Raw genomic sequence first — 20,235 nt, forward strand, 5'->3', positions numbered from 1 at the left:
CCCATGAAGCAATATAGATCTGAAAGCCAAGTGTTTCAAGTATTTAATGATAGCTTTAATCTTTATCATGTGTTTAAAGTTAACTAGGTAAACAAGAATTCAGGTTGATTAGAAGCCATTAAGGGCTGCAACATCTAGTAAACTCATCTGCTTGTGCTTGATCTCTCTTTCTCTTTTGTGAGCAGGGTGATATGTAGAGTTCTTTGGTATTAAACAGCACAGGTAATCCAATGAGGGTATATTTACAGCTGTCTGGACATTTCACATTACAAAATGTTCAATGAAATGAATACACAAAAAAATAGGTTAAATATGTTCACACAGAAAAGACTAATCTATTACCTAATTACAATTTATATGTTCTTTAATACTAAAGCTTTTTGTTTTACAGAAAATAAATAAAGGGGTTTACTACTGCTCTCTAGATTTTAATATAATCCCACTGCACTCACAAAACCTGAAGTCCAGTAGGTTTTACAGACATATTTGAAGGTGTCTGCTAATTCAATTCTATAAAATATTCAGGCCAAGAATATTTTTCCATATAAGGGTATATGCCCTTCAAAAAAAAGAAATCAGTCATCATACATTCTTGAGGAATGGAGTAAACGTTCACGTTATTTGAAAAGTTATTTGGCTATTAGATGTTTTATTGATTTATTGATATAAAATTCTCATAGCTTCGAGCTAAAAAATGTAGCATCTTCAGGCCAACCATAGTAGTAGTAGTAATAATAATAATAATAATAATAATAATAATAATAATAATAATAATAATTGCTCTTATCGCCCTGGGATTTTTAATGACCACAGAGAGCCAGGACCTTGGTTTTACGTCTCATCCGAAGGACGGCGCCTGTTTACAGTATAGTGTCCCCGTCACTACACTGGGGCATTAGGACCCACATGAGCCGCAGGGTGAGCGCCCACTGCTGGCCCCACTAACACCTCTTCCAGCAGCAACCTTAGTTTTTCCCAGGAGGTCTCCCATCCAGGTACTGACCAGGCTCACACCTGCTTACTCATTCACAGATCTGTACACCTTTCATACAGTATAACACAGACTACTACGACTTTGGAAAACATGCATACATTTTATTTGATTTTGAAAATGTGTTCTAAAACTGACAGACTGTTTTCCAGTGAATAAAAAGCCCGGAGCAGAGAGAGATCGGGCGTGTCCCTCTCTGGGCATGGGCAGGACAATGCAGCCCAGCCTGGCAGGAAAAAAAACACTAATGACTTTGCTCAGAAGACCAGCATCTGACTGTAAAGTTTGTGTCTTATGTTTTAAAACCTTTAAAAAAAGATTAAAATTTCTCCTGCGGCACAGAAGAAAGATCTATTTTAAAAATGTATCTTTCGATCAAAGGTCATTCATTTTTAGTGTGTGAAAAAAGTTTAAAAATGGAGTGCACAAACTCTTTCATTTTTTTCTCCTGCCATGTCATCACTGTGCTGGTAGCTTTCTTCTGTGGCCCCTACTGCGTGGAACAGGAGCTGGGATGACAGACTACCATGCAGAGCCTGAATAACCCATGAGAGAACAAGGTGCTCTTCAACACATGAATGGAAGATGACCATGAAAACCCAGCAAATGATGATGAACCAATCTGCTCAGCACAACTGCCGCAGAACATCTTCCATGACGATTCAGATGTGCCACTCATTTTTTTTTAAAAGTCAAAAAAATTATGAAGATAAAATTAATGGCATGGTTGAATGGGCTTATTTTATTGGGTCTAAACACCAGTAATTCTGAGTATTATCAATTCAGTTACTGTATTAGTTTTTGTCTGTGATACTTTGATCATGTACAGTATAAAAAGCAATAATATTACATGATGTGAATTGACAGTTTATGCAGCTTTTGTTTCTTTCCACAAACCCAAATATGAAACAGGGAAGTGATGATTTACATTGTGCAGTTTGCTGGTTTAGGATATGGCTGTCCTTGGTAAAGTACATGACTACATAAATCTATTGTGGAAATCAATTCTCCTTGAGAATGCAAAACAAAAAAAAATGAGTATGGTCCAGAAGATGGTTTTGTAAGGAACACATTAAAAATTAAAAATAACAAAGCCATATTATGGCACCCAAAGTATTATATAAAACAAACCTTGAATAGGTCCTCTTATTTTATCTGGTACTGAGTGCTGCTGTTCTTTATCACTTAAAGTCACTATTCCAAAACATAAAAACTGTATGAGAGAATTCCCACATCGTTTTTTTTAAAAAAAACACCCCAAGATGCCATGATGCAGGTTATTGACAACACACAATATCTTCCCAGGATGCTTAGCTGCCTTATGTCAAGATGTCATGGGCCTGGCTCTCCACCAGCATGGCCATGTCCTTCACATCTCCACACCACAGGTCCAGCCGATCTTTCATCCCTTTAATCTGAAACACCACAACAGCTCATGAGTCCTCAGTCCCTGGACAGTGGGGACAACTTTACCCTTCTGCATTACTAATTATTTTATTATTAATAATGGTAGCTGTAAAAGATTCATGAAGGTTTGCTGTAACAAGTTGACTACTGCTGTGAATATATTCATCATAATTTATTTTTGCAGGTCAAAGCTTTTGCATACTGATCTAGCAGTGCCAATAAAATCAAAGTACTGCTCACAAAACTGATCTTATTCACAATTCTACATTTTTCAATGAAAGCAGGTAATAACTAAAAAGTTTAAAACTACACATACCGTAATCTTATCGTGTGAGAAGTGGAAGTGATCTCATTGATAGACTGATCTCAGCAGGAACATTTTTAATACCAAGCCTGTTGTTCTTGCGCGTTTGAAACATTGATTTAATAAATAATAACAGCTCAATCATTGTTATAGAACTCACTCCTTGATAAAGGTTTTTATCGTCTTTGATTTCTCGCTGCAATAAGAACGTTGTTTATGACCATTCCTGGTGGTTATCATTCTTTGCTGCTACCTAATTTGTCTCGTGCTTTAATCCAGAGCTTCTTACATTTGCACCCATATATACTGCTGGGGATTGCTTACTGGAAGAATCTGGGTGAAGTACCTTGCTCAACGGTACCTGTCTGTTTCCTGGACTCCTCATGAGGGAAGCACCTGTTGTCTCCTGTTCTTCCGCCTTCTGGTGTCTTTTTAAAATCACTCTGTTCAGACCTACAACCTACGTACTCCTTGTGGAGTTGTTTTGCTGCTGAGATTCCCATTCAATGCGCATTGCGTATATTAGTTCTGTATTTCAGCACACTGTCCTGCAAACCTGCATATTGCACTGTGCAAATAAGGTAACCTAGGGAGGACCTGATCTTTGTTCTATTTATTATAGTATTGCATTTTCTTACTGTAACCTTTGTTAGTTGACGGACAAGAATAACAGGGTGCACACACTAAACTCCACAAACTGCTGAGAGAAAATTACAAAGAGTTCAAGCTCACACCCTCAGAGCCACTGGAGAAGTGAGGCTTTTGCCCTTTCTAACCTGTTGCAGGTCCAGGACTCTTGGTTGCACCCAGGTCATGTGAACTCTCCGATCCACCTCATCTATGTTGCCTTTTATCAGCCCTACGGACAGTGCTTTCATCACAAGGAGCTCCACCTGAGGAAGGAAAAAATACCCAGAGCTGTTAATTTAACAAGTTTAATAACTAAAAACTTGACAAGATGATTTGCATTTTTCTAGGAGCTCAGAATCTATTAATTGCAATTACAATTAAAATCCAATCAAACAGATGTTTTTATTATATCCCACACATGTAAAGCTATCAAAAAGAATGGAAGTATTAAAACCACCCAGCTAATTTGGCAGTTTGACCAATTAAGCTGCTGAATTCTTACTTGGAGCAGAAACAGAGTTCCAAGAAAAAGGAAAACCTATTTTTGAAGAATGACATCTTACATCCTAGATTTCCTGAGACAGACAGGTTCTGTAACTTCTTGTCCACAACATGAACTTAATTTAGCAATTATGATTTAACAGAAATCACTGTGCTCTGAAGAACTGGAGTGGTCCATCTCTGCCTTCTAACTAAATAGTTAAAACTTTATAATGAAAAATAGTCACACAACTCCAGCTGTAACTGGATCACTACAGATCAGCAACGTTGAGCTGGAGAAAAAGGTGGACGAATGTGTTTAAAGTCCCACTGCCAAAGAGTTCTCCAGCATTTAAGATCTACTTCTTTGAAAAGGACAGCAAAGCTGCTTCATGTAGAACCAGACTGTGAGGATTAGTCCATATCCAAAACATCTGTAGGATTTTTAATCAGGTCTACCATTGCCTATAAGTACTACTTACAACTATTAAACAGAACAAACTGTCAACTTTCTTCTCCTGCAGAGTTCAAGAAAAAGCACACCTTGACAGTGACTGAACAATTCATGTTAGCTCTCCTACTGCATATACCCTTACAGAGTATAAACTGCAATGACTCTAAAAGACTGCTGAAAAAAAACGTTTTTTTTAGGTGTTTTCTTTTTGTTTCCTGAATTTTCATGACGTTCAAAAATAGTCCAGGGTGTAAAATAGGCAACCTGCCTCATCAAGAGGAATTTGGGCACTCTTGGCAATTTCGTCAAATGTCAGCTGTCTGTGATTGGCTGGACGGGTAAAAGTCATCTAGAAGAAAAACAAACAACAATCATCATTACAACCACTGCTATACTTCACCACGTGGACAGACCAACTTTAAAATCTTAACTTAGGTCTTAAAAACGTCACTCTTCTCATTTGATATATAGAAAAACAGTCTTTGAATGCTTTTTTTAGTATTAGTATTTTGTTTCCACTGCATTTCTTCAGACTGCTTCTCCACACAACTGATTTCAGGGACCCATGTCATGACAATATCAATTTCTCTTTAGAAATACATGCCAATTGCTTCCAGAAAGCAAAACTAAACGTTTAGTACTCAAATGTAGGCAAAGCGTTCTAAGCCTTAACGAGGTGATCAGAGAAGAGCCGACACAGCTGTCACACACTCTTTCAAAGGTACACAACCAGCCCCATCACAACTTACCTCCATTACACACAGCAGCTGGATCTTCTTCATCAGCCTGGACTCCTGGGCGGCAAGATCAGGCTGTGAACAAGCCACAGTTACATTTCCAACGTGTCAGGGAAGTAGCTATTGTACAGCCCACACAGTCCCAGTTTCTTAATAGGAGAAAGAACTCTCTCATCTCAGTTTCTTACTCTTGCAGTTAGAATACAAAATCTTCCTCAATTTCCCCAGTGGCACTGGTTGGGTCCCAGAAAAGCTTTATGACAAATCAGACAAAGGCTTTCAGATGATCAGTCTGGTGGTTTCATTCCATTAGCGTCATACCCAAGGGAAACGTTATTCTGGGTGGTTGCAATATATATATTTAAGTTGTTTGCTGAAAGCATGCCTGGGGGTTATAGTACAAAGACCCTCACCTGCTGTCCCCACGCTGATTTGAAACCCTGAAACTTCTCAACATTCCCACTGTTGAAAGCGTACAGCGTGTCTATCAACCACTGCTTGTCTGTGCTCCTCAGGGACTCCAGTACTGGATGCATCAGCTGGACAAGACAACACGGTTACCAGCAATTTCAGAGTTTCTCCAGCAAAATAATTTCAGTGAAGATATAAATGTTCTTAAAAAGGCCTGATTTTTAAGATTAGACAACTAATTCATTCCAACAACTAATTTAAATAACAGTTTTTGAAGGCTATTTATTAACTGGCCTTGCGAGCTGCCTGTCTTTCCCAAGCCTAAGTTATATGACCATTAGCTACAAATTCTATGCGTTTCAGGCAGGTTCTAACTTACAAGCTCTCCAAAATTGTACACCCCTTCTCCCAAGAGCCCAGCCAGCCCCAGGGTGAAGGCTCTCTCCTGCTGCTCGGCCTCTGGAAGACCAAAGCAAACACGCAGTTATTTTACTGGAACAGTAAGCAAGATGCTGAGGGATGACATTCTAATTGGAAACAACACAGGAACATGGACAATATGCTATATTAGAAGTTTCATAGTTTGTACTCAAGACCACAATGCATTACACAGCAGAATCATGAAGATAAAGACTTGGACACAAATTTACCTCCAATAAGAGTATACAGTATGTTATGACACCCTCTTTTCCTGTCAACTTCACATTTTCTGAAGGATCCACAATTAAATATTTGAACATTTTAAGATGATCTATAAAACATCCTATTTTAATCGGAGAATATAACCAAAATTAAGACCTTTTGTGATGACAGTTCTTTTGTTATGTCCCAAATTAACCATTCATCCAATTTCTAATTGCTTTATCCAACTCAGGGTCCTGGAGACTATTGTGGAAAGCATGTAATTAATGCTCCAAATTACTGTTAAATGTTCTGGTCTACTGTAGTGTTTATTTTTATAAGTGAAGCTTGTTCAAAATATTACTTCACTGCTTTAACAAAAGAGGGTCTAGATTCTACAGCACTCCACCTCTCAAACAAATGTATTATCTTACAGTTCCCTCATTATATTACCTGCAGGTACTTCTGATGACACACACAATATTACATAGCATGACTGCACCTATATGACAGACTTGCTACTGCCATAAGCTCAGTTTTACATTTTCTGTCAAGAGATGCTAAAAAATGTGCATGGTGCTGTACGTTACCTGGCAAGTCCTTGGCATCTACACAGCCCAGGTAGCGCAGAGCATCTTTGTAGTAGGATGCATGATTCCCTATGATGCGGTAGTATTTACTGGAGAGATCATAAAACCGCCCATGGACTGATGTCACCCCAGGCAAGTTATTCAGCATTTCTTCAACCTCTTCGATTAACTTCTGCACACAAAGCATATATGGATGGTTACACACACAAACACACTGACAGAGTTCAATAACTTAGAAAATCACTTGTCAGAATGAATGAGTAATCAATTCATTTAAAGGTATAACCAACAGGACTCATAAATAGTATTTAATTCACTAAACTAAAGAATAATCTCATACAATGTGCCAGTAATTGTACTCCTACAATTATGATTATTTGCAAAAAATTGACACAGTCAAATAAGAACTGAAATATCATAAATACAGAGAGAAAAACACTGAAATGCTCAGGGAAAGGATATTGTACCTCAGGTTATTTTTCAGTAATGGGAGTGTTGTGTTTTTTTTAATGCATTCAGAATTACTAACTGTATGTAACCATTTTTACCTTTGTCGCTGGAAGGTCATTTATTTCCAGCTTCAGACTTCCGATGGCTGTCTTACAGAGAATTACAGCTTCGTCACTGCTTTTGACCTGAAACAAATATAATGGAGCAAACATTACGAGGTTCTGTTTATGAGGTCCTGGTGTCTATGAATTTATGTTGAAAATCCTACTATGTAAAAGCCCCTGTCTTAGCCCAATTTTGTTGGTATCCATACATAAACCTAGCCTCAGAACTCTGGAAGAACAGGCCACTTTAGTACTTAGCCTATCACAGTGTAGCACTTAGAAAACAGCAGTGCTATTGGCCTCTGAATAAGGAGGACATCACAGAAATGGCACACAGGTCTTTAGTCATGCTTTTATTTGGAATGTAACAGATGCAAATTTGTAAATCACAGCTGGTTCAGAGCTTTGATCTTACCTTCTCCTTTGTCTTCTCTAGGAAACTAATGGCAACATTGGGATCTTAATTGAAAAAAAAAAAAAAGAGTTTAGTGGCAGAATCCTTTCATTTAATTTGCAGCTACGACACCAGAACATCTTCTAGCTTTCAAGAGCACAACTGGGATTCAAAAAAAAAAAAAGCCCCCCAAAATATGAACAGAAATTATGCTGTCTTTTCAGTAGTTCAAGGAGAAGAGGTGCTCGTACAGGATGAGTCTTAGATTCCAGATGTCGCTGGCTCAAAGCAGCTAGGGCGTTAGCTAACTCTAAATCAGGATTCCCCACATACTGATCCACAACTGTACAAGCGCTACTAGGGGTTCTTCAGCTTTCCATGCAACACTGAGTCCTGGGACTGGCTGGGCTTTATGAGCTCGTATGACAGCTGGAGATATACTACCTCTTCTGTATGGCAATGTGCAGCTTGCAGATTGTCAAATGATGAATAACTGCAACAGGTAAACAATTTCTCATCCTTACCATGCAGCGTAGTACATGGGGTTCATAGGTACCAGTTGGAAATAAATAAAATTGGTCAGGTATAAAAAGGAAAATAGGGAAGTATAAACAGAACATTAAAACATTAAAGTCCTGGAATGTTAGTGGAATCCTAATGATCTTGCTTATGTTCTTACCCGTCATTTGTCTTGCCACATGGAGAATAATTTCTACAAGGGATAATGGATTGATTCTGAAAGGAAAATAAACAACATTAACAGTCCCAATAGAAAACAAATCCATTGTATTTCTGTACAGTGTACCATCTGATATTTGTTCCTTTCTAAAGGTTTTGCTTTTTGAGATGCTTGCTTTCTACACACTTTATATCAAAGGGGATAAAACTCTGTATTGAAGAGTGCAGAGACAGCCTGACATTTGGTAACTGCTTCGGAATAGATGAAGCAAGACTTACCTGTGTTCAAAGTCACTGATGAAATTCTCGTACAGCTGTAAGGGAAAGAAGACAGGGGTGGATTAGAACCACACTAAGGACTGTCACAGTCAACAGCACAGAGGCAGAAAATCCAACTTGTGGCTTTGTGAATGAAAGAAAAACTGAGTTATACATCACCTTTCATTAAACTGTTTCAATCCTGTTATTCTTAATAAGAAATGAAAAGTTAAATCACTGAAATACGGAGAGCTATCAATGTCCTTTAAGAACCGACTTGTTTTTAGAAATAAAGATTGCTGGTCCTTGACGTAGCATCTCACCTTGAGTAAGCCATCTCCAGCAGCAAAGCAAGGGTTCTGCACAAACACGGTCAGTTTGAGTGTCAGCTGGTGCCACAGCCTAGACATTTCCAAAGAAACAGAACTGATTAGAACCTCACGTACAGTAATCACCTGCAACACAAACACACCTCTATTAAGGAACAGTGATCAATTAAATCCACATGTCCAGCTTGAAGACATGGGAAGGAAAGCAGATTTCTAAAGCAGCTGAAATAAACCTTTGAAGTCTAAAGTTTGCCATCTCCAGCTTCACCGGATCAGGGTGAAAGTGCAAGTATTGTTTGACTGCCTGCTCCCCTAAAAGCACAGAGGTAACCTGGTTTTCTTATCATCTGTGCTCAGTTTATCAGAACTAATTGTTCAACCAATTGTCTTTACAGTGCCCAGTATCAGTGAAAGTTGTTTCAGTTTCCAGATTTGATGCTGTGCCCTGCTTTGGCAACTAAGTTTGAAGCCGTACCCAAACCTGGCCCTGTCTTAACCCCTTACTGGATACACTATGATCAAACCTTTCCATTTCATTTGTTGTAGCCCGCCTCTACAAGACAGTTCTCTGTCTTATGCCATCCTGGAAACCTTTCTAGCAGCTCTTATTTTTTATTTTTAGAAAACGTTAGCATTAAGCAGAACAACAAAGGAAAGAATAAAATAAATAAGATTAATAAAATGTCAATAAGGGTAGCACAACAAAGCCATCCGCCGCACCACAACACAATATTCTAAGCAGTGGAACTGCAAACAAAGAGCACATTTTGGATATACAGAAAGAATACTGTTTGCTTTTTTATGCCTTCTCTGCATCATCTTGGAAAGGACAGACAACTGCTATACTATCTCTTCCAAACAGCTTTTTCTAGGTCAAAATCTCCCATGCGATATGCCGAGTGTGTTTTTGCCTGCACAAATCTCATTGCCGTTGCGCCTCTAAATGTTAAACTTCACCTTCAAGCTGTCACCAGAACACATCACCTTTGTCTATGTAGTATTAGTCTCTCCCTGCAGTTTTGGTGTCATGTCACTTACTATAATTTTTTGTATCTACAGATATAGTTTGCAGGCTACGCCTGAATCTATATTGTTAATTTATTAATACAGATCTCACTTTGGTGGTATCAAGTATCCTTTTTGCTTGTTTAAAGATTTCTTGCACGTTATCCAACGTACATTTAAAAGAGCTACAGTAGGTCTCTATCTTTTAACCCACCATTGTTTTGCAGCAGAAGACTCACAGTCGACAAAACAAAACAGTTGTTTTGTTCACCATTTTCTAATCAGATGTTGCTGTGAAATATCCTGTCTAGGGGGTCTTTAAAAACCGTCCCACATTTCCTTAAATACAAGTTGGAAAATACCACCAGACACCAATTATTTATGAGACGAGCAGAATGAAAATGAATGGACCTTAACAATTTGTCATCTATTTATTAACGGATTCTGAGATCATAGGGGATATCTTCAGTGTTTAGAGTCCCTTTATTGTTGTAGTAATTAAGAGTGTGGCTCTGCTGCAATATCCTTTATTCTCTTTGCTAATGTTTTTAAAACGTGCGAGCACTATTTCAACAGTTTACTTACTAACAAAACTGTGTAGTTTAATTAACAATTTTAATAAAACACTGTACCTACATTTTAAACAGTCGCTAAGTGAAAAGTGTAGCTATAGAAGATTCATTATCATCGTACTAAAGTCTCAAGGTACAGTCCAAGGAAAACCCTTGTGTATCGCTACACTTTCACCGCGATTCAGATTCATTACTGTGGACTAATAAGAGGTAACACATTATTCAGAATGGATTTTTATTCCATTTTCACACTGCACTCTCAAGCGAAGGGCCTGTCCTGATGAGCTCTTTCGACCGGTTTCTGCTACATGACTCAGCGCATGTCTAACGAAAGACTGGATCAATGCATTTGAATTTTTCTTACTTCTTGTTGTGCAGCTCTTCCAGCGTGTGCCACTCTGTGGCCAGTTCAGGAGTGGAGCTCCTGCTCTGCTGCTGTTTGAGGTACCCGATGACATCCTTCATTGCTACAGTCGAATCGTAACAATGTTACAAACTGTGAAAACGTCCAACAAGAAGAGTCCTGACCCCTCCAAACATACACACTGCTTCTGCAAAGCAAGCCGGGAAGTGACCTGACCGCCATTGTTACCGTAGTCCTTCTAATGGACGGGCACCTGTCCACCTCACTGACTTCAGTCGGTTTATTTAGTGAAGTTAGCAACAAACTACCTAAAACAAACACTGAAACACAAATTCGAAATTGTAATCCTGACTTTCTCATGGATATTTTCTCTATTGTCTGATTTATGGTACGGTATGACGATTCTTTCTTCGTTTCTATCTATATGGCCGTTGTAAATAATATTCCTGTTCTACAAAGGGAGAAAATAACATAAATATATGCATAAAACATATTTTTGGTAATAAAAAAACACGTATCTCTTTTACGTACCTAGTAAAGAATCAATATCAAAAGACTCAAATGTAATGCATAATTCTTAGGTCTATCTAATTCTGAGGTCTATCAGTTTTACGGTAAAGGTTATGATTTCGTCAAGAGGTCATGCAAGCAGTTTTTATTTGCGAAAAGACTTGTATTAGGACGTTTTAATTGACACACTATTTAAAAGAGTATCCGGTTAGCACTTAAACAACGAATCTATCAATGTAAAAGCTCTTAATTTATGCCATTAATTTCTGAGGGTCTGCTAATTTGACTAGAAATGACGTCCACACTGAAGGAGCTATTTAGATTCTTAGTCCGTAACAAAATAGCCCATAGTTTAAGAATATTTGGAATAACTTCGTCTGAAGGTAAAAGTTATTTTATTTCTTAACACTGTTGCATTGTCGGGCGTAAACGTCTTGTGTCGTTGTGTTTGTAATGGTTTTAATTTTCCTGTCGTATTGTTTCGTTGGAAAACACAGTTTGCAGGTACGTACAGTAGCTGAACACATATCAAATGTCCCGAATGTCAATCTAAACTATATTCATGCCACGTCCAAAACAAATAAAATTAAATGCGCAATTTCTCAACGGTACGGCTGCCTTCCACACATACGTCAAATAACAGATCACCCCAAAAGTAATGACACAATAAGGAAATAACAAAAATAACTGCTTTGGTTTTAGCTAGAACAAGACGCGCTCTCTGCCCGCTCGATTCGTGCTACAGTATGTATTCATAAAGTCCGCATATACAGGGACATCTAATACAAATTTATTTGGCCGAACTTTGGGTTATCAAATTAAACTAATTGGATTTCTTGCTTAATGAATGCCTTCAGTGCCTGTCTGCCTCTATGGATGAGTGTGTCTCAGTAGGAAATTCAACCAAATACTTAAACGTTTAAAGGCTATGCCGCCTCCTCGCTTTCTGTTTCAGTGCCTCATGGTCCAAAGTCTAAGAGACTGGCTGATGTCACACCAACTAAGACAGGCAGTTTCTGGCACCGAGACTGTGTCGGCTCTCAGCTCCAGGCAGCATGGTGTAGTCGGTGAGTACGGCGGTATTGGTCTCCACTGCTGCTGTCAACTCTGCCAACCTAACTGTCCCGTAGAAGCAGTATGAATACCACCAGCAGCTCAACTCTAATACCAAAACATTTTATAATACGAAAGCAAAAAGTACTGTATGTAGAATGGGACTAGCTAAGGCTAAATGCATTTTTGCAGTACACCTGGGAAAGTGGTGTGTGTGATTATAAGTATTGAGAATTGAGAAATATTTGCATTGCAGGTTATTATAAAATACAGGCTAGGGATGTTTTGCAAAGGAACAGGTGAAGGTTTATTCCATGCTGAAACAAAAAAGACACACCGTGTTCCAGGTGCTTGTTGTGTCTCTTTTCAGCATGGAGTAAACTTCTACCTGTTCCTTTGCAGCCTGCGCATGCTGACGCAGCGGCCTACTGGGAATGTTTTACTGCTGAAATCCAATCTAAGGCGACTCAAGAAATAAGAACCAAACCAAAAGGCTCAATTGTGTGTATCTGTCTTGATCCGTTTCTCGTGATTTGTCTTTAGATATTGGACTTTGTCCACCTACGGTACAAAACATTTCTTTCTTTACGTTACGCGAGTACCCGGAGTCCTCTGCCTCGGTCCGAGCCCCCTGTCTTGGTTCTCAGGAGATGTTATTCCACCCACTGCCTCACAAGAGGCCTGTCTGGAGGAAGGGGAGGCAGCCAGGAGCAGCAGACACTGCAGGACGTTGCGAGGTTCATCCGAGACCAGGAGTACAAGAGGATCGTGGTCATGGCTGGGGCTGGCATAAGCACGCCGAGCGGAATCCCAGATTTCAGGTAGTCTAACTGGAATCTGCACACTGTAGCCAACCCGCATCTGACTGGGTATCTATTGGTCTGATGCCACAGGAGTGGCTTGGTCAAGGTTAAAGAAGGGTCAGACTGTTGCAATATTGTACATGTATAATTATGTAGTGACTGTTGAGGTTCTTGACCCACAGACACCAAGAAACGCAAACTGAATAAAAAAGATGCTTTCTTTTATTTTTGTATCATGAAAAGATCCATTAAGCTGCAGTTTTTTTAACAATGAATAAATGTCTAATTGGATTGTGATTTATGTCACTGTTAATGTTGAGATGAAGTGTAGAATTGAGCACTTCTTGAGCAGTAGGCAGCTTTGGTATTTATACTGCTCTGTGTGCATATCTTGTGTTATTCAGTGTGTTATTACTTTCGTCACAGATCACCTGGAAGTGGCCTGTATGATAACCTTCAGCAGTATGATCTGCCTTACGCTGAAGCCATATTTGAGATCAACTATTTTCGCCACAACCCAAAGCCATTCTTTGCCCTGGCCAAAGAGCTCTATCCAGGCAATTATCTTCCCAATCTGACTCACTTCTTCATCAGGCTCCTGCATGACAAGGGGCTCCTTCACAGAATGTACACCCAGAACATAGATGGATTAGAGAGAAGTGAGTATTTGCTGATCTCTTGGTTTTCAGCCTGATGAGGGCTGATCACTACAAATGGAGTGTTTCAGACAGCTGTGACAAAGAGGGCAGAGGCTAGTGTCAACCAGTAGTGTTTAAAGAAAGAGAAATAATATGGAAATGCTACAATGCAACACTTTTGTGGGCATCTTATAATCTGTCCTGTAAAACAAGAATGCCCATTTCAGTTTTTCCATCGTCGGTCTGTTGACAGATTGTGATGGGGTCTTGCTCTTGTTCTTTTTCTCCAGTGGCAGGTATTCCTTCCAGCAAACTAGTGGAAGCACACGGGACCTTTGCAACTGCCACCTGCACTGTGTGCCGGACGTCGTACCCGGGGGAGGCTCTCAGAGTGGGTGATGTGCCGCGGTGCAGTCCCTCTGGCATGTGGCTGGCCTGGCAGTGGCAGATTAGATTGAAGGGCTAGTCTTGTCCAGGTCGAAAAGGACTGAAGAGAGGCTCTGTCACAGAGTCGGGGTAACAGTACGCTCAAGGCTGAAAGCATGGGTGACTTTCTCTTAAACCCTGTTTATTGGCAAGATGCATATGACAAAAGTTGAGTCGTGATCCTTCCAGCACAGGCATCTTGCTGGTATAGAAATGTTGGGGGAAGATAGAGGTGAGGTGATGATGCACAGTACCGTGTTTACTGCTTGTGGCTTTACAAGTGATTTCACATGGTTCCGCGAATCTATGAACAGTTCAGCCATTTAGCTTTTGTTCACACTATACTGTAAATAAAATCTCTCCCAAAAGAAATGTTGTTGCTAGCAGTAGTAACCTACACGCCACAAACCTGTCATTGTGGTGTGTGCTTTGCTTCGAAAATCAATCATTTTGACATCCTCTTTAGTTTTGTTATTTGTCTTTCTGCTTTTTTTCTTGTCTTCTCTCTGTCAGGCGGAAATATTGGAGAGTAAAATCCCCAAATGCCCCAGCTGTAAGGGAGTTCTGAAGCCTGACATTGTGTTCTTCGGGGAGGAGCTCCCACAGCAGTTCTTTCTGTACCTTACTGACTTCCCTATGGCCGATCTGCTCATCGTCATGGGAACCTCACTGGAGGTGAGGGGCAGACACAGTCGAGGCTCGGGCCTAGATTAGGTACGGGAACTATTTCATATCTAGGTGAGCAAAAGCAATTTAACCATGTAATTTATAAACCGCATCTATTCAAACGCCGTTTATGTATTGGAGGAATATGTTTTTCAGGGGATAATGTAAAATCCACTCCTTTGTATAAAAAGTAAACTACCTGTTAAGATTGGAAGAGTATTTTCTAAGGTAAAAATCTTTTAATATTTCTAAATAAAATTAATGTTTATAATTACATCTCTTATATTGGGCTTCAAGTATTTCTGCCATGCACTCTGCTGATAGACTAACTGGGCAATGTTCTGGTTCAATATCAGAAGTGTATCCGTGTTGAGAAAATTAAGATGAATATTTAGAAACCGTCTGAAAAGGCAGAGACTGACATCTTTTCTGTTTTATAGTAAAAGTCAATGGATTCAATCTGCATGAAATTAACAAGACACCCTTGTCAGAAAGAGATAACACAACTGAGAGGAAGTTTAGAATAATTACAGGCTGAATGACTAGAGTTTGACCTTTTCTGAATGCTGTTCTCACACTTCCAGTAGTGTGTGGAGAGACCAGATACACTGTATGGGTTGCTGAGAACTGGCTGGTAAAACAGTTTCTGTTCCATCAAACAGCAACACTTGTACAGAATTATTGATGTGATACTGAGCTATCTCTCCATGTTGGAGACTTGACCAGTCAGATAAAAACTTAAAATCCCATCCTTTATTTAAGCCATTATAAGGGTTTCCTCTTTCATCTTAAATTAGTGCCAGCATTCAATTTAATTTAGTCATTAATGTGACTTGCCAAGGATACTAAAATGAATACTGTATACTGTTAAGAAAAATGAAGGACGGGGGGAAATATTAGCATATTTAATTTAATAGCATATTAATAGCAGACATTTAATTTCTATTAATATATAAATAAATATTATTTGTTATTAATATTAATATTTTTATATTCATATTAAATTTTGCTAAAAATATGAAGGAAATTGGTATAATAAGCTTTGTAATGATCAGAAATGCTGGAATATTTGTGGGTGGTTAGCATAGCTGCCTCGCAGTGCTGGGGCCCTGGGTTCAGTTTCAGACCTGAGGTGCTCTCTGTATGGAGTTTGTATGTTTTCACTCTGTTATTGTGGGATTCCTCTGGGTGCCCAGATTTAGTTCTACAGTCCAACGATATGCTGGTAGGTTAATTGGCTTCTGTAAAAATTGGCGCTGGTGTGAGTGCGCGCGTGCCTGTGTTTGTGTCTGTTGTGCCCTGCGATGGAACATTTTCCTGTCTAGGGCGTATCCTGCTGTGCTCCTGTTGCTTCCCGGAATAGGCTCGGGCTGCCTGAATTGGATAAAGCAATTAGAAAATGGATGGAACATTGGCGTTCGTGTTACTGGACAATTTGTTTGAAAAAAATCCAGTTTTTCCTGTTCCCAGCGACTGTATACTGACGTCAGCCTTCCTTCGGTGCCCCTTAGTGTGAATTCTTCCTTGCCTGTGCAGGTGGAGCCCTTTGCCAGTTTGGCGGGTGCGGTGCGGAGCTCTGTGCCTCGAGTTCTCATCAACAGAGACTTGGTGGGGCCCTTCGCCTACCCTTCCCCCAGGCCGAACGATGTGGTGGAGCAGGGAGACGTGATTACAGGGGTGCAGAAGTTCGTGGACACCCTGGGCTGGGGAGAAGAACTGAATGAGCTCATTGCCGTGGAAACCGCAAAGGTATGGCTTTAGTGTAATGAGCTCCTGAATGTGAGGGCCACATTTCACAGTTTAAAGGGAAAATGAAACACTGTATTATCATTGGTAAAATCAATTGTGAAGTGTTGCATTTACAGATCAACTTGGTTAAAACATTTACGATTCTTGTCTTTGTTTTGATATCCTCTCCTTTTTAGTCATCCTGTTGTAGAATTGGATGTGATCTTAAGATCATTGTCCTACTGGAATAGCAATTTGCTGCCAAAGTTCAGCTTCTTAACAGAGGGCTTAGTTCTTAGCAAAATTGTTTGCTGAACTGTAGACTCCATTATTCCTTCAGTTCATCTCAGTCAGTCATTAGAGGAAGAAAGTGGTATAGCAGGTTAACCTCACAAGGAGAGAATGATATTCCTGGTGTATGTTTCTCTTATTTGTGGCACATTTCTAATACAAGGGATCTCTGATGACTTAGTAAGATTTTTACCCAGAACTACTACGTTAGTCTGAGACTGGGCCATGTCAATTTCCAAATTTGACTAGCATGTCCGTTTTGTACTTTACATTTTTTCACATTAATTTAAGCAGTCATGCCTGTATTCACAGTGCATTTCACCTGTTCTGTTTTCTCATATTTTTTGTTTTGAATAGCAGTGACGGCAAACAACCAAACTAAAGGCTAGGGACTAATTTCAAGGCAGCTGGGTGTATATATGTTTAAGTATGAGTTCCAAGCCTTTGAATATACTTCATTTAATATGTAGTGCATTTAATTTCACAATTTATCTTTACATCCAAGAACAGTACATACTGTACATTTAAATATGATATATTGTATCTTATGACAACTCATTAAATACGTTGTGGTAACCTGTCCTTTTCTGTAGTGCATTGCCACCTCTTATGACTCTGTGGCTGAATATATAGGTCCTTAAATAGTTTATAATTTTTTTAGTAATTAATTCCTGTGGGTGAAGCCTTGGGTGAGTTTAGTTTAGCAGCAGGATTAGGAGGAGACATGGAAAGTGTTCAGTATCATACTGGGCTCAGAAAAGGTCTTCATGAATAAATTCTGTTGAAATGCAATGAATATATTGCAAGGATTAATTTATACATAACTGGGTATTACATTAACAGAATTATGCATGAGTGAAGATGTTTTGGAAATACAGAACACACTAGAAATCTCTTGATGACTAAAGAAGTCCATGTTAATCTAGTGGCAGTGCATGTTGTATGTCAGCCTCTACAGGAGAAACAATTATTTGTTATTTCTGTTGTGTTCAGTGGAGTTTAAACATCTTCAGCAGTATGGGTTATGAGGCTTATGAGAAATGAATGATGCAAAGATGCAAGATCCACCAGTAGAAAACCATGGCCTTTCAGACTACCAAACTACAGTTTTAGTAGTTTCCTTTGATTAGAGATACCTGGGATGATGTGTGCTTATCGTGATCTTACTGTATGGTTTAGGACAGCTCACATTGCTGAAGTATAGCAACTAGACAAGCTGGAGACTTATTCATACAGCAAAGCAACCACTGGAGAAATCTGAGCACAGTATTTTTCTCAAGGGTACAACAGCAACATCCCAGCCAGGTTTTGAACTCGTGACCCTCAGGTTTGGCGTCCTGAGCCCTTCAGCGCTGCCTTGACTGGGGGGGTGAGAAAGCTCTCTTTGACCAGCTGCAAGGGTCAAGGGTGTTGTACTGTATCTTAGACATCTCAGAAATCCTGGGGGGCAATTTTGATTGAAATATCAGCCTATTGTATCTTGCTGTCTGAGGAATGCCGTTCACAGATGACTTATGACATCCAAAAGTTGGAGTGGTGATATCGGGACCATAGAGTTTAAGTGTTCAACACAGGAGAAATTTTATTGATTGAGGATGGGAGCTCCCAATCTACCTTTTAACTCCAGAATTAATTTGGGAAAGCAGAGACATGATTTTAATGGGGTCTGTAAGCTCCAGAGATCACTGTTCTGTTTTCTTGTTGCTTAACCTCAGCACAAAGCTCATAGCTGACAATAATTACCAGGAGGGGGTTCAGTGGCACCAGCTGAGCCTGCTGTGTGTGTTTTACAGCTGCAGATGGGTAAGAAGAAGGAGAAATGAAGAAGCTCAAGTTCTTCCCCATGAATGCGCCAGCTGTGGAAGAAAGGAGTTGAAACCGGACTCGGCGTGTTTGTACTTGACATTATTTTTACCCCCTCAATCTGTATGATCATTGAGAAATCATTTCTATAAATGGAGAGAACAAAGTGATTCCTTTGGTGCTGGAGCAAGTCCTTCGGGCTGAAACCATTAGTATCAGGTACTTCGGCACAGGGGGAATTTTGCACATAATTATACTGTATTTGCACAATCATAATCTGGTATAGCTACAGTAAATATAGTTGCGGACATTTTCATTTGTATTACAGACCTATTCTGAAGTTACAAATGGGGACATGTTGATTTCATAGAGCTCCTGTATGTTTTATTTTATATATCAAAATAATAGTTTTAATGTCCAATATGTAGTTCTAATCAGATTTGATCCTGGACAAACCTCATTTTAGATGTGTAACGTCTCACAAGATGGTGTTATCACCTTGTTTCAAGTACTACAATGTTTTTAACATACAATATAGTATGTTAATAGTCGTCATTGGTTTATTATAATGTCCTTCCTATTTCTTTTGTTATAGGTAGCATGATTAGATTAAATGGAAAGGCCTGTGGCTGAATTGTTTTCATTTTGATGCTGGTTGAAAAACCTTAGAAACTAGAAAAAAATAGGAACTGAGCAAAACTGAGCTAATAATTTGTCTTTCAGTGAGCTTTGCCAAAAAAATGAAGTACTAATGCCTTTTACTTAATACTTTTGTATTTTCATTTTTGACCTCATGAAACTACCCCAAAAGAATTGGGAAGTATGGCCAAGCTATAACACAGTCATACGTCTAGAATATCCTTCTTCATTAATAATAATTCCAGAATGTTGCCATATGTTATAATGACTTCCAAAACTACACAGTTTTGTTGAACTAACCCCATTCTGTATATTTTGAGCTGTCCCAGCACCTGGATGAAGACAGTAGCAACTGCTGATTTTTATAGAACTGTTTTCAGGAGCCATTTTGTTTTCTTAAGGCCCATGAAACCTGCTCCCACTGTTTTGGTATGCACCCAAAAACATTCAAAAGGAAAATTAACAGAAAATCTATTTTCTATACAAACTGGTACTCAGTTTTATTCTGATACAAGCCATACAGTACATATTATATAACATGTATAAATGTAAGCATAAGTACAGTAGAGTGTTTAAATGAACCCACTGCTCACTTGTTCTGGGCTCTGAAGTACTTATTGGTGATCTGTACAGATTGGATTTATAACCCCTGCATGGGAAGCAACTCATACTAGTGATTAGCTGACTGATATCCTGGATGTTGCCATGGTACCAGGACAGTGAATTCATGTTGAATGAGTGTCGCAGAATTGCTGGCAGACCTGTCAAGATGTCTTTATTCAAGTTTACTGTGGTTAATTTACTGTAGAACGTCTGCACTTTTACTATGGTTTTACAATAGTCTTGATTTGGATTTAATATACTTTCACTGTGCCATACTCGACCTTGCTGAATGGATT

General features: G+C 39.2%; 2 protein-coding genes across 5 annotated transcripts; one reads left to right on the forward strand and one right to left on the reverse strand.

The window, feature by feature from the left end:
• Positions 1-1,713: 1,713 nt before the first annotated feature.
• psmd13 (proteasome 26S subunit, non-ATPase 13) lies at positions 1,714-10,981 on the reverse strand. Its single transcript, XM_006642466.3, has 13 exons — positions 10,780-10,981; positions 8,833-8,911; positions 8,531-8,565; positions 8,253-8,308; positions 7,595-7,638; positions 7,174-7,260; positions 6,626-6,797; positions 5,794-5,873; positions 5,417-5,542; positions 5,016-5,078; positions 4,535-4,615; positions 3,479-3,595; positions 1,714-2,406 (listed from the first exon to the last, which is right to left on the reverse strand). Exons 1-13 carry the CDS (start codon positions 10,878-10,880, stop codon positions 2,311-2,313), a joined length of 1,137 nt encoding a protein of 378 aa, XP_006642529.1. The 5' UTR covers positions 10,881-10,981; the 3' UTR covers positions 1,714-2,310.
• A 399-nt stretch (positions 10,982-11,380) lies between these two features.
• On the forward strand, positions 11,381-19,325 carry sirt3 (sirtuin 3). 4 transcript variants are annotated; one of them, XM_015338297.2, is made up of 8 exons: positions 11,384-11,672; positions 12,245-12,356; positions 12,990-13,163; positions 13,572-13,804; positions 14,074-14,174; positions 14,723-14,884; positions 16,412-16,624; positions 18,688-19,325. In XM_015338297.2, the coding sequence occupies exons 1-8, from the start codon at positions 11,582-11,584 to the stop codon at positions 18,715-18,717; spliced, it is 1,116 nt and encodes a 371-aa protein (XP_015193783.1). In that variant the 5' UTR covers positions 11,384-11,581; the 3' UTR covers positions 18,718-19,325. The 4 variants fall into 4 exon arrangements, with proteins under 4 accessions (XP_015193784.1, XP_015193785.1, XP_015193786.1 ...); XM_015338298.2 differs by lacking the exon at positions 18,688-19,325 and having other exon boundaries at positions 11,381-11,672; positions 14,723-14,947; positions 16,412-16,500; XM_015338299.2 differs by lacking the exon at positions 18,688-19,325 and having other exon boundaries at positions 11,381-11,672; positions 14,723-14,923; positions 16,412-16,497.
• The last annotated feature ends 910 nt before the right edge of the window (positions 19,326-20,235 follow it).

Source organism: Lepisosteus oculatus, chromosome 21 (assembly GCF_040954835.1).
Source record: "Lepisosteus oculatus isolate fLepOcu1 chromosome 21, fLepOcu1.hap2, whole genome shotgun sequence".
Lineage (NCBI taxonomy): Eukaryota > Metazoa > Chordata > Actinopteri > Semionotiformes > Lepisosteidae > Lepisosteus > Lepisosteus oculatus.